The sequence below is a fragment of the Mesoplodon bidens genome, assembly GCF_964165515.1.
Source record: "Mesoplodon bidens genome assembly, chromosome: X".
Lineage (NCBI taxonomy): Eukaryota > Metazoa > Chordata > Mammalia > Artiodactyla > Ziphiidae > Mesoplodon > Mesoplodon bidens.
This window is the reverse complement of record NC_138163.1, coordinates 28,185,575-28,203,880: the sequence shown is the minus strand read 5'-3', so window position 1 is coordinate 28,203,880 and position 18,306 is coordinate 28,185,575. Positions and strand designations below refer to the sequence as shown.

The following is an 18,306-nucleotide window of genomic DNA, read 5'->3' as shown; positions in this document are numbered from 1 at the left end:
CCTGGTGGCACAGTGGTTGAGAGTCTGCCTGCCGATGCAGGGGACACGGGTTCGTGCCCCTGTCCGGGAAGATCCCACATGCCGTGGAGCGGCTAGGCCCGTGAGCCATGGCCACTGAGCCTGCGCGTCCGGAGCCTGTGCTACGCAACGGGAGAGGCCACAACAGTGAGAGGCCCGCGTACGGCAAAAATTAAAAAAAAAGAAGTAGACAACTTGAATAGGCCTCTATCTCTTAAAGAAATTGAATCAATAATTAATAATTCTCTAAAACAGAAAGTACTAGGCCCACATAAGTTTACTATTGAATTCTTCTAAACATTTAAGGAAGGAATAATACAAAATTTCTACAATCTCTTCCCGATGATAGAAACAGAGGGAATACTTCCTAACTCATTCTACGAAGTCAGCATTTCCTTAATACCAAAACCATACAAAGACATTACAAGAAAAGAAAGCACAGACTGATGTCTCTCATGGACACAGATGCAAAAATCCTCAACAAAATATTAGTAAATCAAATCTAAGAATGTATAAAAAGAAATACACCACAATCAAGTGGAATTTATCCCAGGTATGCAAGGGTGGTTCAACATTCAAAAATCAATTAATGTAATCCATTACATTAACAAGTTAAAGAGGTTAAAGTCACATGAAAGTATCAATAGATACAGAAAAGGTATTTGACAAAATCCAACACCTATCCATGATAAAAAAAATCTCAGTAAACTAGGAAGAGAGAACTTCCTCAACTTGATAATGAACATCTACAAAAAACCTACAGCTAACATCATACATCGTGGTGAGAAACTTGAATCTCTCCCATTAAGAACAAGGCAAGGATGTCCCCTCTTACCACTGTTTTTTCAACATTGTACTGGAAGTCCTAGTTAATGAAATCAGACAAGAAAAGGAAATAAGATGTACATACAACGGGAAGGAAAAAATAAAATTGCCTTTGTTTGCAGAGGACATGGTCATCTATGGAGAAAATCTGAACGAACTGACAGAAAAACTCCTGGAACTAATAAGCACTTATAGCAAGGTTGCAGGATATATAAAAAAGTTAATATACAAAAGTCAGTTGCTTTGCTATATACCAAAAATGAATAAGTAGAATTTGAAATTCAAAACATACTATACCATTTATATTAACACAACAAAAATGAAATACTTAGGTACAGATGTAACAAAATACATATGAGATCTATATGAGGAAAGCTACAAAACTCTGATGAACGAAATCAAAGAACTAAATAAATGGAGAGATTAATGTTTATGGATAGGATGACTTTATACTCTCAAGATATCCGTTATTTCCAACCTAATTTGTGGATTCAGTGCAATCCCAATCAAAATCCAAGCAAGACAGTAATCAAGACAGTATGGTACTGGCATAAAAACAGAAATATAGATCAATGGAACAGGATAGAAAGCCCAGAGATAAACCCATGCACATATGGTCACCTTATTTCTGATAAGGGAGGCAAGAATATACAATGGAGAAAAGACAGCCTCTTCAGTAAGTGGTGCTGGGAAAACTGGACAGCTACATGTAAAAGAATGAAATTAGAACACTCCCTAACACCATACACAAAAATAAACTCAAAATGGATTAAAGACCTAAATGTAAGGCCAGACACTATAAAACTCTTAGAGGAAAACATAGGCAGAACACTCTATGACATAAATCATAGCAAGGTCCTTTTTGACCCACGTCCTAGAGAAATGGAAATAAAAACAAAAATAAACAAATGGGACCTAATGAAACTTAAAACCTTCTGCACAGCAAAGGAAACCATAAACAAGATGAAAAGACAACCGTCAGAATGGGAGAAAATATTTGCCAATGAAGCAACTGACAAAGGATTCATCTCCAAAATTTACAAGCAGCTCATGCAGCTCAATATCAAAAAAAAACCAAACAACCCAAATGCAAAAATGGGCAGAAGACCTAAATAGACATTTCTCCAAAGAAGATATACAGATTGCCAACAAACACATGAAAGAATGCTCAACATCACTAATCATTAGAGAAATTCAAATCAAAACTACAATGAGGTATCACCTCACACCAGTCAGAATGGCCATCATCAGAAAATCTGCAAACAATAAATGCTGGAGAGGGTGTGGAGAAAAGGGAACACTCTTGCACTGTTGGTGGGAATATAAATTGATATAGCCCCTATGGAGAACAGTATAGAGGTTCCTTAAAAAACTAAAAATAGAACTACCATACGACCCAGCAATCCCACTACTGGGCATATACTCTTGAGAAAACCATAATTCAAAAATAGTCATGTACCACAATGTTCATTGCGGCTCTATTTACAATAGCCAGGACATAGAAGCAACCTAAGTGTGCATCGACAGATGAATGGATAAAGAAGATGTGACACATATATACAATGGAATACTACTCAGGCATAAAAAGAAACGAAATTGGGTTATTTGTAGTGAGGTGGATGGACCTAGAGTCTGTCATACAGAGTGAAGTACGTCAGAAAGAGAAAAACAAATACCGTATGCTAACACATATACATGGAATCTAAAAAAAAAAAAAAGGTTCTGAAGAACCTAGGGGCAGGACAGGAATAAAGATGGAGACGTAGAGAATGCACTTGATGACACGGGGAGGGGCAAGGGTAAACTGGGACGAAGTGAGAGAGTTGGCATGCACATATATACACTACCAAATGTAAAATAGATATCTAGTGGGAAGCAGCCGCATAGCACAGAGAGATCAGCTCGGTGCTTGGTGACCACCTAGAGGGGTGGGATAGGGAGGGTGGGAGGGAGACGCAAGAGGGAGGAGATATGGGGATATATGTATACATATAGCTGATTCACTTTGTTATAAAGGAGAAACTAACACACCATTGTAAAGCAATTATACTCCAATAAAGATGTTAAAAAAATCCAAACACGTTATTTTGTGGATATTGAGAAACTGATTCTAAAGTTTATAAAGAGAGGGAAAAGACCCAGAATGGCCAACTCAATATTGAAAGAGAAGAATAAAGTTGGAGGACTGATGCTACCTGACTTCAAGACTTAACAGAAAGCTGTAGTAACTAAGAGAGTGTGGTGTTGGTGAAAGAATAGACAAATAGATCAATGGAATAGATTAGATAGCTCAGAAATAGACCCCCATAAATATAGTCAACTGATCTTTGACAAAGGAGCAAAGGCAATACAATGCAGCAAAAATAGACTCTTTAACAAATGTGCTGGAACAACGGGACATCACAAAGATTAACTCAAAATGGATCACAGACCCAAATGAAAAATGCAAAACTATAAACCGCCTAGAAGATAACATAAGAGAAAATGTAGGTGACCTTGAGTATGGTGATGACTTTTTAGACACAACACCAAAGGCATGACCCATGAAAGAAATAATTGATAACCTGGACTTAATTAAAAGAGAAACTTCTCTGTGAAAGACAAGGTCAAGAAGAAAAGCCACAAACTGAGAGAAAGTATTTGCAAAGGACACATCTGATAAAGGACTGTTATCAAAAATATATAATGAACTCTTAAAACTCAACAATAAGAAAATGAACAACCCATTTGGACTAAAGACCTGAACAGACACCTCGCCAAAGGTATACTAATGACAAGTAAGCATATGAAAAGATTTCAACATCATATATCATTAGGGAATTGCAAATTAAAACAAGAATGCAATATCACTAGAAACATCTCAGAATTGCCGAAATTCAGAACAATGACAGCATCAAGGACTGGTGAGGATGTGGTGCAAACAAGAACTCTCCTCCATTGCTGGTGGGAATGCAAAATGGTACAGACACTTTGGGAGATAGTTTGGCAGTTTCTCACAAAACTAAACATACTTTTAGGATATGATCCAGCAATCATGCTCCTTGGTATTTACCCAAATGAGCTAAAAACTTTGTCCACACAAAAACCTGCACATGAATGTTTACAGCAGCTTTATTCATAATTGCCAAAACTTGGAAGCAACCACAATGCTCTTTAGTGGTTATCTAACCACTGATATACTGTGGTGCATCCAGAAAATGGAATAATAAATGGCACTAAAAAGAAATGAGCTATCAAGCCACAAAAAGACATGCAGGAAAAGTAAATACATATTACTAAGTAAAAATAATCAATTTGAAAATGCTGCATACTTTATGATCCCAACTATATGCCAGTCTGGAAAGGGAAAAACTATGGAGTCAGTATAAAAGATCAGTGGCTGGGCTTCCCTGGTGGCGCAGTGGTTGAGAGTCCGCCTGCCAATGCAGGGGACGCGGGTTCCCGGCCCGGTCCGGGAAGATCCCACATGCCGCGGAGCGGCTGGGCCCGTGAGCCATGGCCGCTGAGCCTGCGCGTCCGGAGCCTGTGCTCCGCAACGGGAGAGGCCACAACAGTGAGAGGCCCGCGTACCGCAAAAAAAAAAAAAAAAAAAAAAAAAAAAAAGATCAGTGGTAACCAGGAATTTGGGGGGAGGCAAGGATGAATAGCTTCAGCACAGAGGATATTAAGTTACCTGAAACTATTCTGTATGATACTACAATGGTGAACACATACATTTTATATATTTCTCCAAAACCATAGAATGGATACCAAGAGTGAACTCTAATGCAAATTATGAAGTTTGGGTGATGATGATGTATTCAGCTACTGTAACACAAATGTACCCCTAGGGTGCGGGATGTAGATGGTGGGGGAGACAGTGTGTATATGGGCACAGGCAGTATTTGGGAACTCTGTACTTCCTGCTCAATTTTACTATGAACCTAAAACTGATCTAAAAATTAAAGTTTATTAATTGAAAAAAATAAGACACATAGGGAAACCTAGGTTAAATTTAATTATTTATGGTTATTGCATATTTTTCAAGATCACAAAATCATAAAATCTACTTCAAAGTGTTTAATAAGAAATTTTTCATTCATTCAACAAACATTTATTGAGTTCCTTCCATGTTCTAGGCTTATGACTATTGTAAAAAATGAAATTCCACTAATCTCTATCGTTTATACTCCAAATTTATGGAAATATTTGTAGTTTATTCCCTTTTTGACTCCTAACAGAGTATAGATGAACACCTCTGTACTACTATCTTCTATGCCTTCTACTTTCTTCAACCCTGATTTGTATACAAATCCCTTATATCTATTTCCTAACTACCTACTGTCTGAAGCTGATCTCATTATATTCTGCAAATCAGTCCCATCCATCAGTCCATTTCTATCAGTTCTACTGTTATGGGTTGAATCTGTCTTCCTAAAAAAGATACTTTGCAGCCCTCAGAATGTGACCTTATTTGGAAATATGATCTTTACAGAGGTAATCAAGTTAAAATGAGGTAATTGGGGTGGGCTTATAGATTTCTATGACTGGTGTCCTTATGGAAAGGGGAAATTTGGACACAGAGACAGACATGCACACAGGGAAAATGTCACGTGAACAGGAAGACAGAGATCGGGGTGATGCATCTTCAAGCCAGGGAATGCCAAAGATGGCCAGCAAACCACCAGAAGCTGGAGAGAGGTCTGGAACAGATTCTCCCTCAGAGCCCTCAGAAGGAACCAACCCTGCCAGAGCCTTGATCTCAGATTTCTAGCCTCCAGAACTGTGAGACGATAGACTTCTGTTGTTTAAGCAACTCAGTTTGTGGTTCTTGTTATAGCAGCCCTAGCAAACTAATAAAATCACCAACCTTACATTCTGCCAGATTAGAAAACCTAGGCTCATTCTGAATTCTTTGCTTTCTTCATCATTTATATTCAATCTAGCACCAAAGACTTTAGTTTATTCCACCAAAATGACTCCTAGCATCTTTAATGTCAGACTCTCTGTTACCTCTTTTTCTTCTATCATTTTTCTCATTTCCTGTTGCCTTCACTAGTCCCAATCGTCATCATTTTATATCTCAATTCCTATAAAAGTCTCTGGTTTGTCTCTATCAATCCAAACTTATCTCCTAAAATATACAATTCATGTTGCTTTTATCATAAAAGTGCCATGGTTGAAAGACATGCTTATAGTGACATATTGCCTACTATGCTAAGTCTAAGCTTGGCATTCATGTCCCCTAAGGTCTAGGCTCATCTTGCCCACTCAATCTTTTATACCCCTAATCACATCATTCTTATTTCCCTCTTTGAGCCCTGCTCCTTCTCCCTCTCTGCATCAAGATGCTTTCTTACTTTCTTGGCTTTCATCCAAACCTGTTCATCTTTCAAGGCCTTGATCAATTTTCACTGACTGCGACTACTCTGGCCCACACTATCTCTTGCCCTGGCTGCATTCTAATCAGTACCTTCCAGGTTAGCACCAAGTGGTATTTCTTACATTTTATGTATATTTACATATATTATATCTTTATTTCTATCAGCTGATAGGATATAATGCTTGTTAACTAACTGATCAAACTCCTAAAGTGGGAATAATGGGAGGTAGGAGGAGAGAAGGAAGGAGGTTGGATACCAGTGGAAGAGAAAACTTTGGCTAGAACAGTGGAGAATTAGTCTAAGTCAACGTTTACCAAATGTGCTCCCTGGACCACGATCATATAATTCATTTAGGATGGCTGATAAAATTTAGATTCCCAAACCCTATTACAGGCCTATTGAAGCAGACTCTATAGCACAGAAATCTGAATTTTAAAAAGTAACCCAGGGGCTTCCCTGGTGGCGCAGTGGTTGAGAGTCCGCCTGCCGATGCAGGGGACACGGGTTCGTGCCCCTATCCCGGAAGATCCCACATGCCGCGCAGCGGCTGGGCCCGCGAGCCATGGCCGCGGAGCCTGTGTGTCCGGAGCCTGTGCTCCGCAACGGGAGAGGCCACAGCAGTGAGAGGCCCGCGTACAGCAAAAAAAAAAAAAAAAAAAAAAAAGTAACCCAATGATTCTTATACATATATATATATATATATATGTATATATATATACATATACATACCAAATCTGAAAACCACCAATTTAAGTGAAGAAGGCAGAAGATAGATGCTGAAAGGGAACAGCTATCCTTATGTTTACTGGGTACATGTACTTTCCATCATGGTTAACAATAGAATGAAGTAGTTTCACACTATCATGATTTGCTTTGATGTGATTCTCCCTCTTCAACACATTGCTTTGAGCACAGCGGTCTTTTCTTCCATGGCAAGAGTATTTCCAGTTCTGAATCACAAATATGGGCTAGCTACCATAGAGAATCTCACAGAACAGAAATTTTGTGGCACTTCAAGGAAAGGTAACAGACTGCTAGCTTTGACTCAGACTGGGAAGTATATTTAACCAAAAACATGCTATAGGCTCCTGAAATTCAAATTTGGTAGCATGGAGAGAAGAGAGAAAAAAACCTTTGATATCTAGTTGCTTAAGCTTTTCATTGGAACCAAGTGATAACTAAAACATGTAGCTGATTTAGATAAAAACTGAGGACCTGCTCACCGGCTCACACTGAGCAGGATTTCTGCAGTTGAGTACTACAGACATGCAATAACAAAATTAGATACGATCAAGGGGAAGAAAAATGCACAGAAGTCCTTGAATTAAAATGAATTGAAACCTTCTGGGAGAAAAGCTATTTGGTAAGCTCCATTAAGTCCATTGTACATAGCTTTATTTGACAAAGCAGCATCCTGGCATGTGGAACAGGAAAGAAAATAGCTATAAGATGATCTGTCAGGGAGTTTCCAGTCTCTAAACAAATAAGATTCTGTGCAGTAGCCAATACAGCTTTTAACTCAAAAGAGATACAGAAGCAAAATGCAATTATATAACCCTAGTAAGTACATTCAATCTGAATCTCCCATATACCCCTCTCCGCCCCCAATAATTCCTCAAACTCAGCAACTTATCAAGTGGATGCTCAAAATTACGGTTGCATTCATTTCAGGGTAACAGTGGATTTATACTGTATACAATACTGCAGATACTGAGGTGGAGACAATCCTACAAATCAAAGATTAATCAGCTATAAAATATCCTGGCTAAACACTTAAATAATTTGAATAGCTCAATTATTATTAAATTTTTTGTTTATCTTGGCTATAAGTTTATAGTATGTGTCTGCAGTTATTAGTTTGCTGTTCTGAAAATATTAACTATTCACTGATTACAAAGGGTTTATTTAATATATATGGAGGTTTATATGTTTAGGGATCTAACATATGGCAAAAATAGAGGAAATTCAGATGTAACAGCTAATGAATGCTTTTAAAAAATCCTGACTCGGTGATTTTCCTTCCTTAAGAGTTTTTGTTCATGGAGTGAAGATTCTGGGATCCCTCAAGTGGCTAGAGCTGTTCACTTCAATATGCAAGTACAGGAACCAATAAATTCTGATTTGCATTATAATCAATCTGTTTTCTATCTGTCTCTCTCACACAGACACACAGACACTCACAGAGACACAGACACACAGACACACAGACACACACACAGACACACACACACACAGTGGGGGCAGTATACTACCATATCTCCAATGTCTAGCACAGGGCTGGGAATGTAATAGTTATTAAAGGAGTGAACGAATTCACTTAACCATTACAAAATCTTTGTTAGACAGTTTTTATAATGTATTTCTTATAAGTGTGGAAGCTGAGGCTCACTGAGGAAGAAGTCCTTTCTATGTCAAGAAAGGCAGAGCTTGGACTAGAACTCAGGTGTTCTGACTTTAGGTCTAGTGTTTTGTCCACTGTGCTTTACTGACTGCTAAGATTGTATAGAATGGTTTACCTGAAAACACTCATCTTTTAGCTGATGTTTTAATCTCTCCCACGGTAACCCCCCTCCAAGATGATTTGTTATGAAATTAAAGGGTGGTGTGTTATACTGTTCAACAGGTTTGCCATTTTAGTTCCACTGGGGACCCATACCATGGCTATCGTCTCACAGTGAGGTCCTGACTATACTAGGTAAGAGCAAAAGCCTTTACCCAGACAACTGTTTGTAGACCCCTATTTGGTTCCTAATAAACCTCCAGGTAACCACAATGGAAGGCAGCAGATAGGTAGACTCATATATTGTAGATATTTCCACTTAGTTTGTAGATTCTCTCTTTTTTTTAAAAATAAATTTATTTATTTATTTGTTTTTATTTTTGGCTGTGTTGGGTCTTTGTTGCTGTGCGCGGGTTTTCTCCAGTTGCGGCGAGTAGGGGCTACTCTTCTTTGTGGTGCGCAGACCTCTCATTGTGTGGCTTCTCTTGTTGCAGAGCATGGGCTCTAGGCATGCAGGCTTCAGTAGTTGTGGCATGCGGGCTCAGTAGTTGTGGCTCGTGGGCTCTAGAGCTCAGGCTCAGTAGTTGTGGTGCATGGGCTTAGTTGCTCCGGGGCATGTGGGATCTTCCCAGGCCAGGGCTCGAACCCGTGTCTCCTGCATTGGCAGGAGGATTCTTAACCACTGAGCCACCAGGGAAGCCCTAGGTTCTCTTTTAACTTTGTGATTTTTAAAGAGAAATATTTAATTTTTATGCAGATACATTTATCAAAAATATCCTTTAAGATTTCTATCTTTGGAGATCTTCATCCCAAATCATATAACCATCTCCTACATTTTCCAACATTTCTTTTGCTATATATGTATTTTGTCATTTGAATCTTCAATCCATCTGTTATTAATTTTGGTGTAAAGTATAAGTGATGTAGGGATCTAACTTTTTTCCTAAAAGTTTGGCTAGTTACCTATTTATACATAAACTGTCTTATGGTTTCTACTGTAGAACATATTATTAATAAGTCCAAGCCAAATATAGAACAATATCACCTAAATGTCCAATTCTCCTAGGAAGAGAAAGTCCACTTTTAGTCAGGTACTATGATGAAAGATGGCAGTAAACTAAGACCACAGTAAGTCCTGTAGCCACAGGGTTGACATTCAGCCAGTGTGTACTTATATGGCCTTACCAATTGTCTCTAGCTGCTTCCAGTCTGATGGGTTTGTGCCCATACCTTACCGGTTGTTAATGGTTTTAAAATATCATCCCATCCAGTAGGTGTTAGTTAAATAAAGCAAAGCAGAATAATCTTTACCTGATTCCTCAGTTTCTTTTGTTTCTGTTGTTTCTTCTATTTCATCATCAGACATCTCCATTTCTTCTTCTCGCCTGATTCCCATTAATTCATCATTATGTATGTTGCGAATTTCCTAAGGTTAAAAGGTATGCTCTTTAGGTGGGAAAGCCTTGAAAATGTTGAGGAAATAAACAGAATTGAGGACTAGGTAAAGCAGGGTCTTTTTAAACGTATAACAAAACTTCAGAGTAGTCTTAAGGCAAAGGCAAAGGCAAAGGCAAAGGAAACGGCAAAGGCAAAGGGGCACGTTGAGGCTGAGGACAGTCTCAATACACAAAGCAAACTTTGTACACTCTGTCCTGCATAAGGTTTCTTTCCATACCCAGAGCTCTAGCAGCCGATGATTCTTGTATCCCTCCCATTTTAGAGAGTACCGTTGACCGTGAAATACCTTCCACCTCTTACATGGATTTCTGGACTTTCCCTTAAGGTTCTGCCATGTTCACCTTCCCATGTCAAATCCTTTGATCTTGCTGCTTTCTATCCTCTTCTCTCTCCCTTTACAGTCTTACTCAACAGAACTCTTAATCAAACATTTGCAGGTTTAGTAGTTAGAGTAAAAATGAGCTGTCAGGGCTGAACTCCTACCAGATCAACCCTTCCGTGGATAATATCTATATTCTGTGAACAAAACAACAAACCAAACCAAATCCCTAACTACTTGATGGCATTGGAGAATGAACAAAAACAGGCATATTCTGAAGAGGAGCTGACACTTGGAAGAAGGGTGTGGGTCTTCCAGTTTTAAAGAGACTTTTAGTCTGAGAGCAGACAACAGCTAGCACCTCATATGGTGGCTAAATTTTAGATAGAAAATCCAAAGTCTTCATATCCTAAAGAAATAAAGGAGAGAGTTCAGGGCAACCACTGGAAGCCAATGGAAAGTGAGGAGGGGATCCCAGAAAGTAGATAGTCAAAGAGAGAGGGATCCAAATTCTGTGTATAAGAACTGTACAGGGCTTCCCTGGTGGCGCAGTGGTTGAGAGTCCGCCTGCCGATGCAGGGGACATGGGTTCGTGCCCCGGTCCGGGAAGATCCCACATGCTGCGGAGCAGCTGGGCCCGTGAGCCATGGCCACTGAGCCTGCGCATCCAGAGCCTGAGCTCCGCAATGGGAGAGGCCACAACAGTGAGAGGCCCGCGTACCACGAAATAAATAAATAAAAAATAAAGAACTGTACAAATTTCTGCATGACCCTTGAACCATGAAAGCACACGGCAGATTCCAAACAACCCAGTTAAGGCTAAAAAACTGAACTGAGATTTGAGTTGCCATCTAAGAGAGACAATTTCTAGCTTAAATTCAATGAAGTAAATTGACCATTAAAACAAAAGAAAACAAAATCAACATTCTTTGAAAGAATATAACAGAATCCAAAGACTTAAAAGCAAAATATTCACAATAAGCAGGTAAAGCCCCCAGTTAATTGACATACCTACAAGAACTAGGTTGAGATGACCCATTTTCAAGAGAAAAGACGATCAACAGAAACCAAGCTTGAAATGAACTAGATATGGAAATGAGCAGAACAAGGAGTTAAAGCAGCTATCATAACTATCTCAATGATGTAAAGGAAATATGTTAATAATGAATGAAAAGATAGGAAATCTTAGCAGAGAAATAGAAACTTCGGATGAGCTTAACAGTAGAATAGAGATGACAGTATACAGAGAAAGCTTAAAGAGAGAACAATACAAATTTATCAAATCTGAAGAACAGAGAAACTAACTGGAATCACAGAAAGAGAGGAGAGATTAAATGATTCAAAATATTTGAAGAAAAAATAGTTGAGGATTTCTTAAATTTGATGAAATATATTAATCTATATATTCAAAGAACTCAGTGGACCCCAAGCAGAATATGTGTGGAAAAACAGTATGTCTAGGAACACCATAGTCAAGATGCTGAAAATGAAACATAAAGAGAAACTCTAACTCTTTAGTTAACTAAATTTATTGTGACAATCATTTCACAATACATGTAAGTCAAGTCATTATGCTGTACACCTTAAACTTATACAGTGCTGTATATCAATTATATATCAAAAAAACTGGGGGAAAAAAGAGAAACTTTTAAAAGCAGCCAGAAAAAACCAACATATTATAAACAGGGGAAAAACAATTTGAATGCTTTGATTTCTTTCAGAAACAATAAAGACCAGAAGTTAGGGAAACAATTCTTTAAAGTGCAAGAATAAATAAAAAATATCTATTTATTCAGAATTCTATATTCAGAGAAAAATTCTTTCAAGAATGGAGATGAGATAAATATATTTTCAGACAAATGTAAATGCGAGTATTTGTCACCCGAAGACTTGCACTATAAGAAAAGCTGAAGAAAGTTCTTCAGGCTGAAGGGAAATGCTACCAGATGTAAACACAGATCTGCAGAAAGGCATGAAGAACATCGGAAATGATTGAGATCACACTGGAAAAGTCACTTTTTCAAAAAAAATCAAGCATGAGAACTCCATTTTAGAACAGCTTGCAATCATTTAAAGGCCACTTGATGCCTGTCAGAGGCTCCTCAGCAGTGAGCTGAGAATTCCTTGCCTAGGTTAGCTGCACTTGGGCCATAATACAAAAAATGTGCAAAGCCGTCTGGTGACAATTGCCTCCATTTAGGGAGATTATAAGTATTTTAAATGGATTTCTTAATAATTAATGCTACAGTTAATCACTATCTCAACTAATATTCTCCTTTTTTATTCCTTTTATCAGGAAAAATAATGATTTCTATATCAAGTTTACACTAAACATAAATAAAAGTACCTATTAAAAAGTGAGCTATTCAGTGTTATCACTGAGAGTTAAGAAGTAAAGGAAAAATAGAAGAAATAGAAAATAGAAATACTACCATAGGATCCCTCAATGTGCTGCAGAGGCATTACTTAAAATAGAAGAAAATAATGACTTGTTTGAGAAAAATGAACTTTAAAGGACTGTGTCAAGAGAGACATTTGCTATGTCTTACTGCACAGAGAACAATAAAGGAATTGCCATTTCTAAGAATTCATTCTTTCTCAGGAGTCTGGATTTCAGTTATCAAAGAGCTGTTACTGGAAAGGTGATCATAATGAGGTTTGACACTGGCAAATTCAAATATTGTACAACTTACTTCATCAGGAAAAGTTGTGGCTCTCCTAGCTGCCTAACAAAAATGTAGACTGTCAGAGGGTATAAGCAGAGACCAACTCTCAATTCACAGACATGTTCTCTAACTCTGGAAAAGTTACTGTGTTTCTCAGAAGAGTAAATTGTGTTCCTTCTAGGGAAATGTCCCAGGGCCGGAAGATCTAACTGATAGCTAAGACACACTCTGTAGCTGCTCAGCATCCGCAAAGCATCTTTTCTGCTTCCAGCTGGGCAAGGAAGCGTAATCTCTTCTTAGAACTATAAAATGTTCAGTAACTAAGTAATACAGCTTATCTAGAGATCTTTCACATCTTCAAAAAATCCCTAGAAAAATAACGGACCTATGGGCAAATTTTACCTCAGTGCCTCAAAATACTTCAGAAACAAGAGTTACCAGTTCTTTTAGCTGATAATGAAATGAGGGTAAGAAAAACTAAGGAGAAGCTTGCTATAAGTATTCAGTCAGGAAGGCAAAGTGGCAGAGCCTAGAGCCCTCTAACTAGACAATCCTTCTTAGCTACAAAGAAACTAAGGTCCGTACCATTACTTTTTCTGTAAATATCGATACTAAGTCACATGAATGGAGATAAGGCAGAGAGAACAATAGAGGCTATAGGATACTATACTGCAATAAACTTAAAGTGAGCATTCAGTAAATGACACTACCTCTAAGTAAAGCAAGTGAGATTTTAATTCTTTGAAAAGTAAAGCACTTGATATCTAAGATGCCTATTTTCTATATTCTCTGGTGGATCAAAAAAGCTCTACTTTTGGAATCAAATCCTAACAAATACCTTCAGAGTGAAGGGCTAAAAGGTGGCATTTACCTAAGGAAGGCATTCTACCTAGCCTGGACACAGGAGCAGGCAACAGGAGGACTTTGAGCCACTGAAGTGCAGGCAGCAAGAGAAATAGCTGCCTCCCAGATCTGCCCCTTTGCCCATCCTGATAGTTGGATCCAGTGCTGAAGCTAAAAGAGTGGCAATGACATGGAAAAACATTTTCCAGAAATTTTCATTTGTAATTCTCTGCCTGAAATTGACTGGGTCACGTCACTGATAGAGTACATCAAAAAAGGTAAGATAGCCTTCCTAAAGTTTTTATACCACACTGTTGCCCACGGTAGACCTGTGATATTTAATCTAAACAGTGAACTGTTAGTGACTTCTCAAAATGCATTATAATGGCTTTAAGTCTATTCTAGTGGTAACTTTTTGCGAAGCTTAGAAATTCACATATTGCTCCATAATGGAGGACAAAGCACTTTCAACATAGAATAAAACTGAAACCCTAGACAGAGGAAAATGCTGAAAAGAATCATCTTCGTACCAGCTGACATTTTTGATTTATCATAAAGTAGGCAAATCATAAATTATTGAACGTTAATTATCTAACTATATAGTTTCCAAAAAAGTTATGTGGACTTAAATTCATCTTACTCATATTTTATGATAGAAACATGACTATAATAAAAGAAAAGTTCCTTATGAATTGTGTAACAAAATTGTACTTACCCATACTTTGAAAATTAACAGGATACTTGGTGGGGAATGGGCCAGATGAAGGAATGGAAAGGAGCAGAGGATAGGGAGATAGCTCCTACACTTACACAGAAATTTGATTCTGAGATATCATTCAAGCCAATGAAGCAAAGCACAAACACAGGCTCTTAATCAATGTCTATTATATGCTACATAATGGAAATACAAATTAGGTTGATCCAAATTTTGTTAGCATGGGGTTTGATGGCTGAAAGCCAATAGCTAGTGTTAGTGCAAATGGGTCCTAAAACGAGGGCATGCAGATAACTTGAACATCTATCTGCAACCAGTTCTTTGGGGTTTGGAATGATAGGCCTGGAAATCTAGAAAGTTATTTTAGCAATCACAGTATTTCATTTCACGAGAATGCTAGTACGTAATCACCATCTACCCTTTCTTCTGGTCCAATGGTATAAAAATCTCACATTAGGGAGAATGCAAGGGAGTTTCTTGGTGCCTACTGCTATGGTTCTAGTTTCTTATATGCCATCCAAAGTTTAACTTGTAATCTAGGCCAGGATCATGGTAAGAGAAACACACAGGTTTTGAATGATTCTATAGAAAAAGAGTTCCCACAACACACAGCACTGTCAGTAAAGTCACTGTAGATGCTAACTTTTAGTAAGGGAAGGGACTTCAGCCTTCTCTTATTTTTATTACCCTTTCAAATGGTATCAGTAGGAGCCTCACACACATGTAAATCAGGAAAGTAAACCAATGAAAAAGACTCATTATCAAACTAGTCTGCTTGGCAGATGCTACCAGGGTGAGTGCCTTAGCTCCCTGAAGATGGGGACTTTTTCTTCTTACTTCATAACTTCTCTCTCACCAGAGTGAGACAGTGTCTGCTGCTGGAAGCAGGATGACAATGAGACAAATAACAGGTACTTTGTGATGCGAGGAGGTCACCAGCTGGCTTATTCCCCGAGGCAACTGGTAAGAAAGGTTCAATGTCAGACTCTTCTACCTTGATGAAACCCCTAACTTAGGAATTGTAGCTTTGATGCCTAGGTCAAGAAAAAGTCAGTTTAGTTGATTAGGTCACTGAGATGCTCTGATTCTCAGTGGGGTGCTAAGAGGCAGTCCCAATTTAAGAGGACAGTTTTGTCACTTTCTACAGGATACCTCCTTTTAGTCCTCAGAGTTGCCTGTCATCAAGTGAAAGTATGCAGAGGTTAAAAAAAATTTAAAGCCACAATTTAAAGAGGTGCCAATATAGAGTAGACGAAATCTTTTAGGTTTAGGGAATGCAATGGCAAAGAAAGGTCATGAGCTATGTTCCACTGTCAGTAGTTTTACTTATAAAGATTAAGGTATTCAGGGTAGACCTTAATTTAGTCCAATCCAACAGGCAGGAAGCATTTTTCTGGGTCCCTACAAAGTCTACAAGGCATATCACAAAACATGTAGTAAGTCATGCTGGCCGTGTGCTTTATCTCCATCACTGTGCCAAGGAAGCTCTGCTACAATATTAGGTGACAGGGTGTACAGCTCTCAGCTCTCCACAGCCCCAGAGAAATGTCTGGCTTACTGGCATAGCTATCTTTACTGAGGAAGTAATTAAACTCAAACATATATCCACCAGATAGGTAGGCTTGCTATAACTACAGAGAGCCTTGATGAATAATATTAATGGAGACTATTTTATTGCAAATTCGCTTACAAAAGGGTTGTGGCCTAGACAAGTCAGTTCTCGCACCAGAGGCTCCACTCCTCCCATGAAAAAGGAAATACTGTATCAGCAGGGCTTTCTGTAATGGGTGGGGCACATCAAACAGCCTCTCCCACCCCCTAAAATGGATACATGTGTGCGTTGAAGGGAAGGTAGAGACTAATACTGCTTTTCTACAATTGGAAGGCATATTAAGCATTTTTCTCTCAACTTTTATTTTTCTGAATTATTCAAACTAAATTAAGGATTTTGGATATTTTAAATTTAGGTGCTATGTGAAAAGATACTCAATATCACTAATTTTTACAGAAATGCAAATCAAAACTACAATGAGGTATCACCTCACACCAGTCAGAATGGCCATCATCAGAAAATCTACCAACAATAAATGCGGGAGGGGGTGTGGAGAAAAAGGAACCCTCTTACACTGTTGGTGGGAATGTAAACTGGTACAGGCACTGTGGAGAACAGTATGGAGGTTCCTTAAAAAACTAAAAATAGAGCTACCATGTGATCCAGCAATCCCACTCTTGGGCATATATCTGGAGAAAACTATAATCCAAAGTGATACATGCTGGGCTTCCCTGGTGGCACAGTGGCTGAGAGTCCGCCTGCCGATGCAGGGGACACAGGTTCGTGCCCCAGTCTGGGAAGATCCCACATGCTGCGGAGCGGGTGGGCCCGTGAGCCATGGCCGCTGAGCCTGCGCGTCCGGAGCCTGTGCTCCGCAACGGGAGAGGCCACAACAGTGAGAGGCCTGCGTGCCGCAAAAAAAAAAAACAAACCAAAACCCCCCCCAAAAAAAACCCCAAAATGATACATGCACCCCAATGTTCATTGCAGCACTGTTTACAATAGCTAAGACATGGAAGCAACCTAAATGTCCACCAACAGAGGAGTGGATAAAGATGTGGTACATATATACAATGGAATATTACTCAGCCATAAAAAAGAATGAAATAATCTCATTTCCAGCAACGTGGATGGACATAGAGATTCTCGTACTGAGTGAAGTAAGTCAGACAGAGAAAGACAAATATCATATGATATTGCTTATATGTGGAATCAAAAAAATGAACTTATCTACAAAACAGAAATAGAGTTACAGATGTAGAAAATAAACTTACGGTTACCAGGGGGTTAAAGGAGGGGGAGGGATAAACTGGAAGATTGGGATTGACACATACACACTACTATATGTAAAATAGATAACTAATAAGGACCTACTGTATAGCACAGGGAACTCTATTCAGTACTCTGTAATGGCCTATATGGAAAAAGAATCTAAAAAAAAGAGTGGATACATGTATATGTATAGCAGATTCACTTTGCTGTACACCTGAAACTATCACAACATTGTAAATCAACTATTCCCCAATAAAAATTTTAAAAACAAATAAATAAATTTAAGTGCTATCTCCAACCCTCCCCTTGATCACTTTTGTTACATTTTTAGCTCCCTGAGGGCAAAGACCATCTCATCCTGCATTGCCTGTCATGATACCTGAGACAGAGAAACTGTTCAGTAAACGTCTGAATTGAAATGCTGAATTTTGTTCGTTGGGCTCAACAACATGAGGTAGCCCTAGCATTCTAAAATCATTTTGTGCTACACTAAGATAATCGGTTCCTTTTTTGATCCTAATTATTATTTTTTTAACAATTAAAAACTTTACTGGCTTTTTATGACCCTACCCTCCGCTGGGCTGATGTCTTCAAGGATTTCTCCCTAGTGACTCATAGATCCCTTTGCCGAGTCAGAACTGATGGCTGAGACTGTTGGTTTATGAACAGATGTGGGCTTATCTTCCTCTAATCTCTCTTCACGGTTCTCAAATTGTTGCCACACAAACTATGTCATGTATTCTCATGAAAGACAGAGGAATAGATTATTATCTTC

At 38.6% G+C, this 18,306-nt stretch overlaps 1 protein-coding gene across 13 annotated transcripts in view; it reads right to left on the bottom strand.

Moving 5' to 3' along the window:
- The window catches only part of ENOX2 (ecto-NOX disulfide-thiol exchanger 2), a 283,553-nt gene that overhangs the window by 19,634 nt on the left and 245,613 nt on the right, over positions 1–18,306 (bottom strand). For all 13 annotated transcript variants that reach the window (XM_081222405.1, XM_081222406.1, XM_081222414.1 and 10 more), the window contains one exon: positions 10,018–10,132. In XM_081222405.1, coding sequence (XP_081078531.1) covers positions 10,018–10,132 — 115 coding nt within the window. The remainder of the gene's footprint in view (positions 1–10,017; positions 10,133–18,306) is intronic.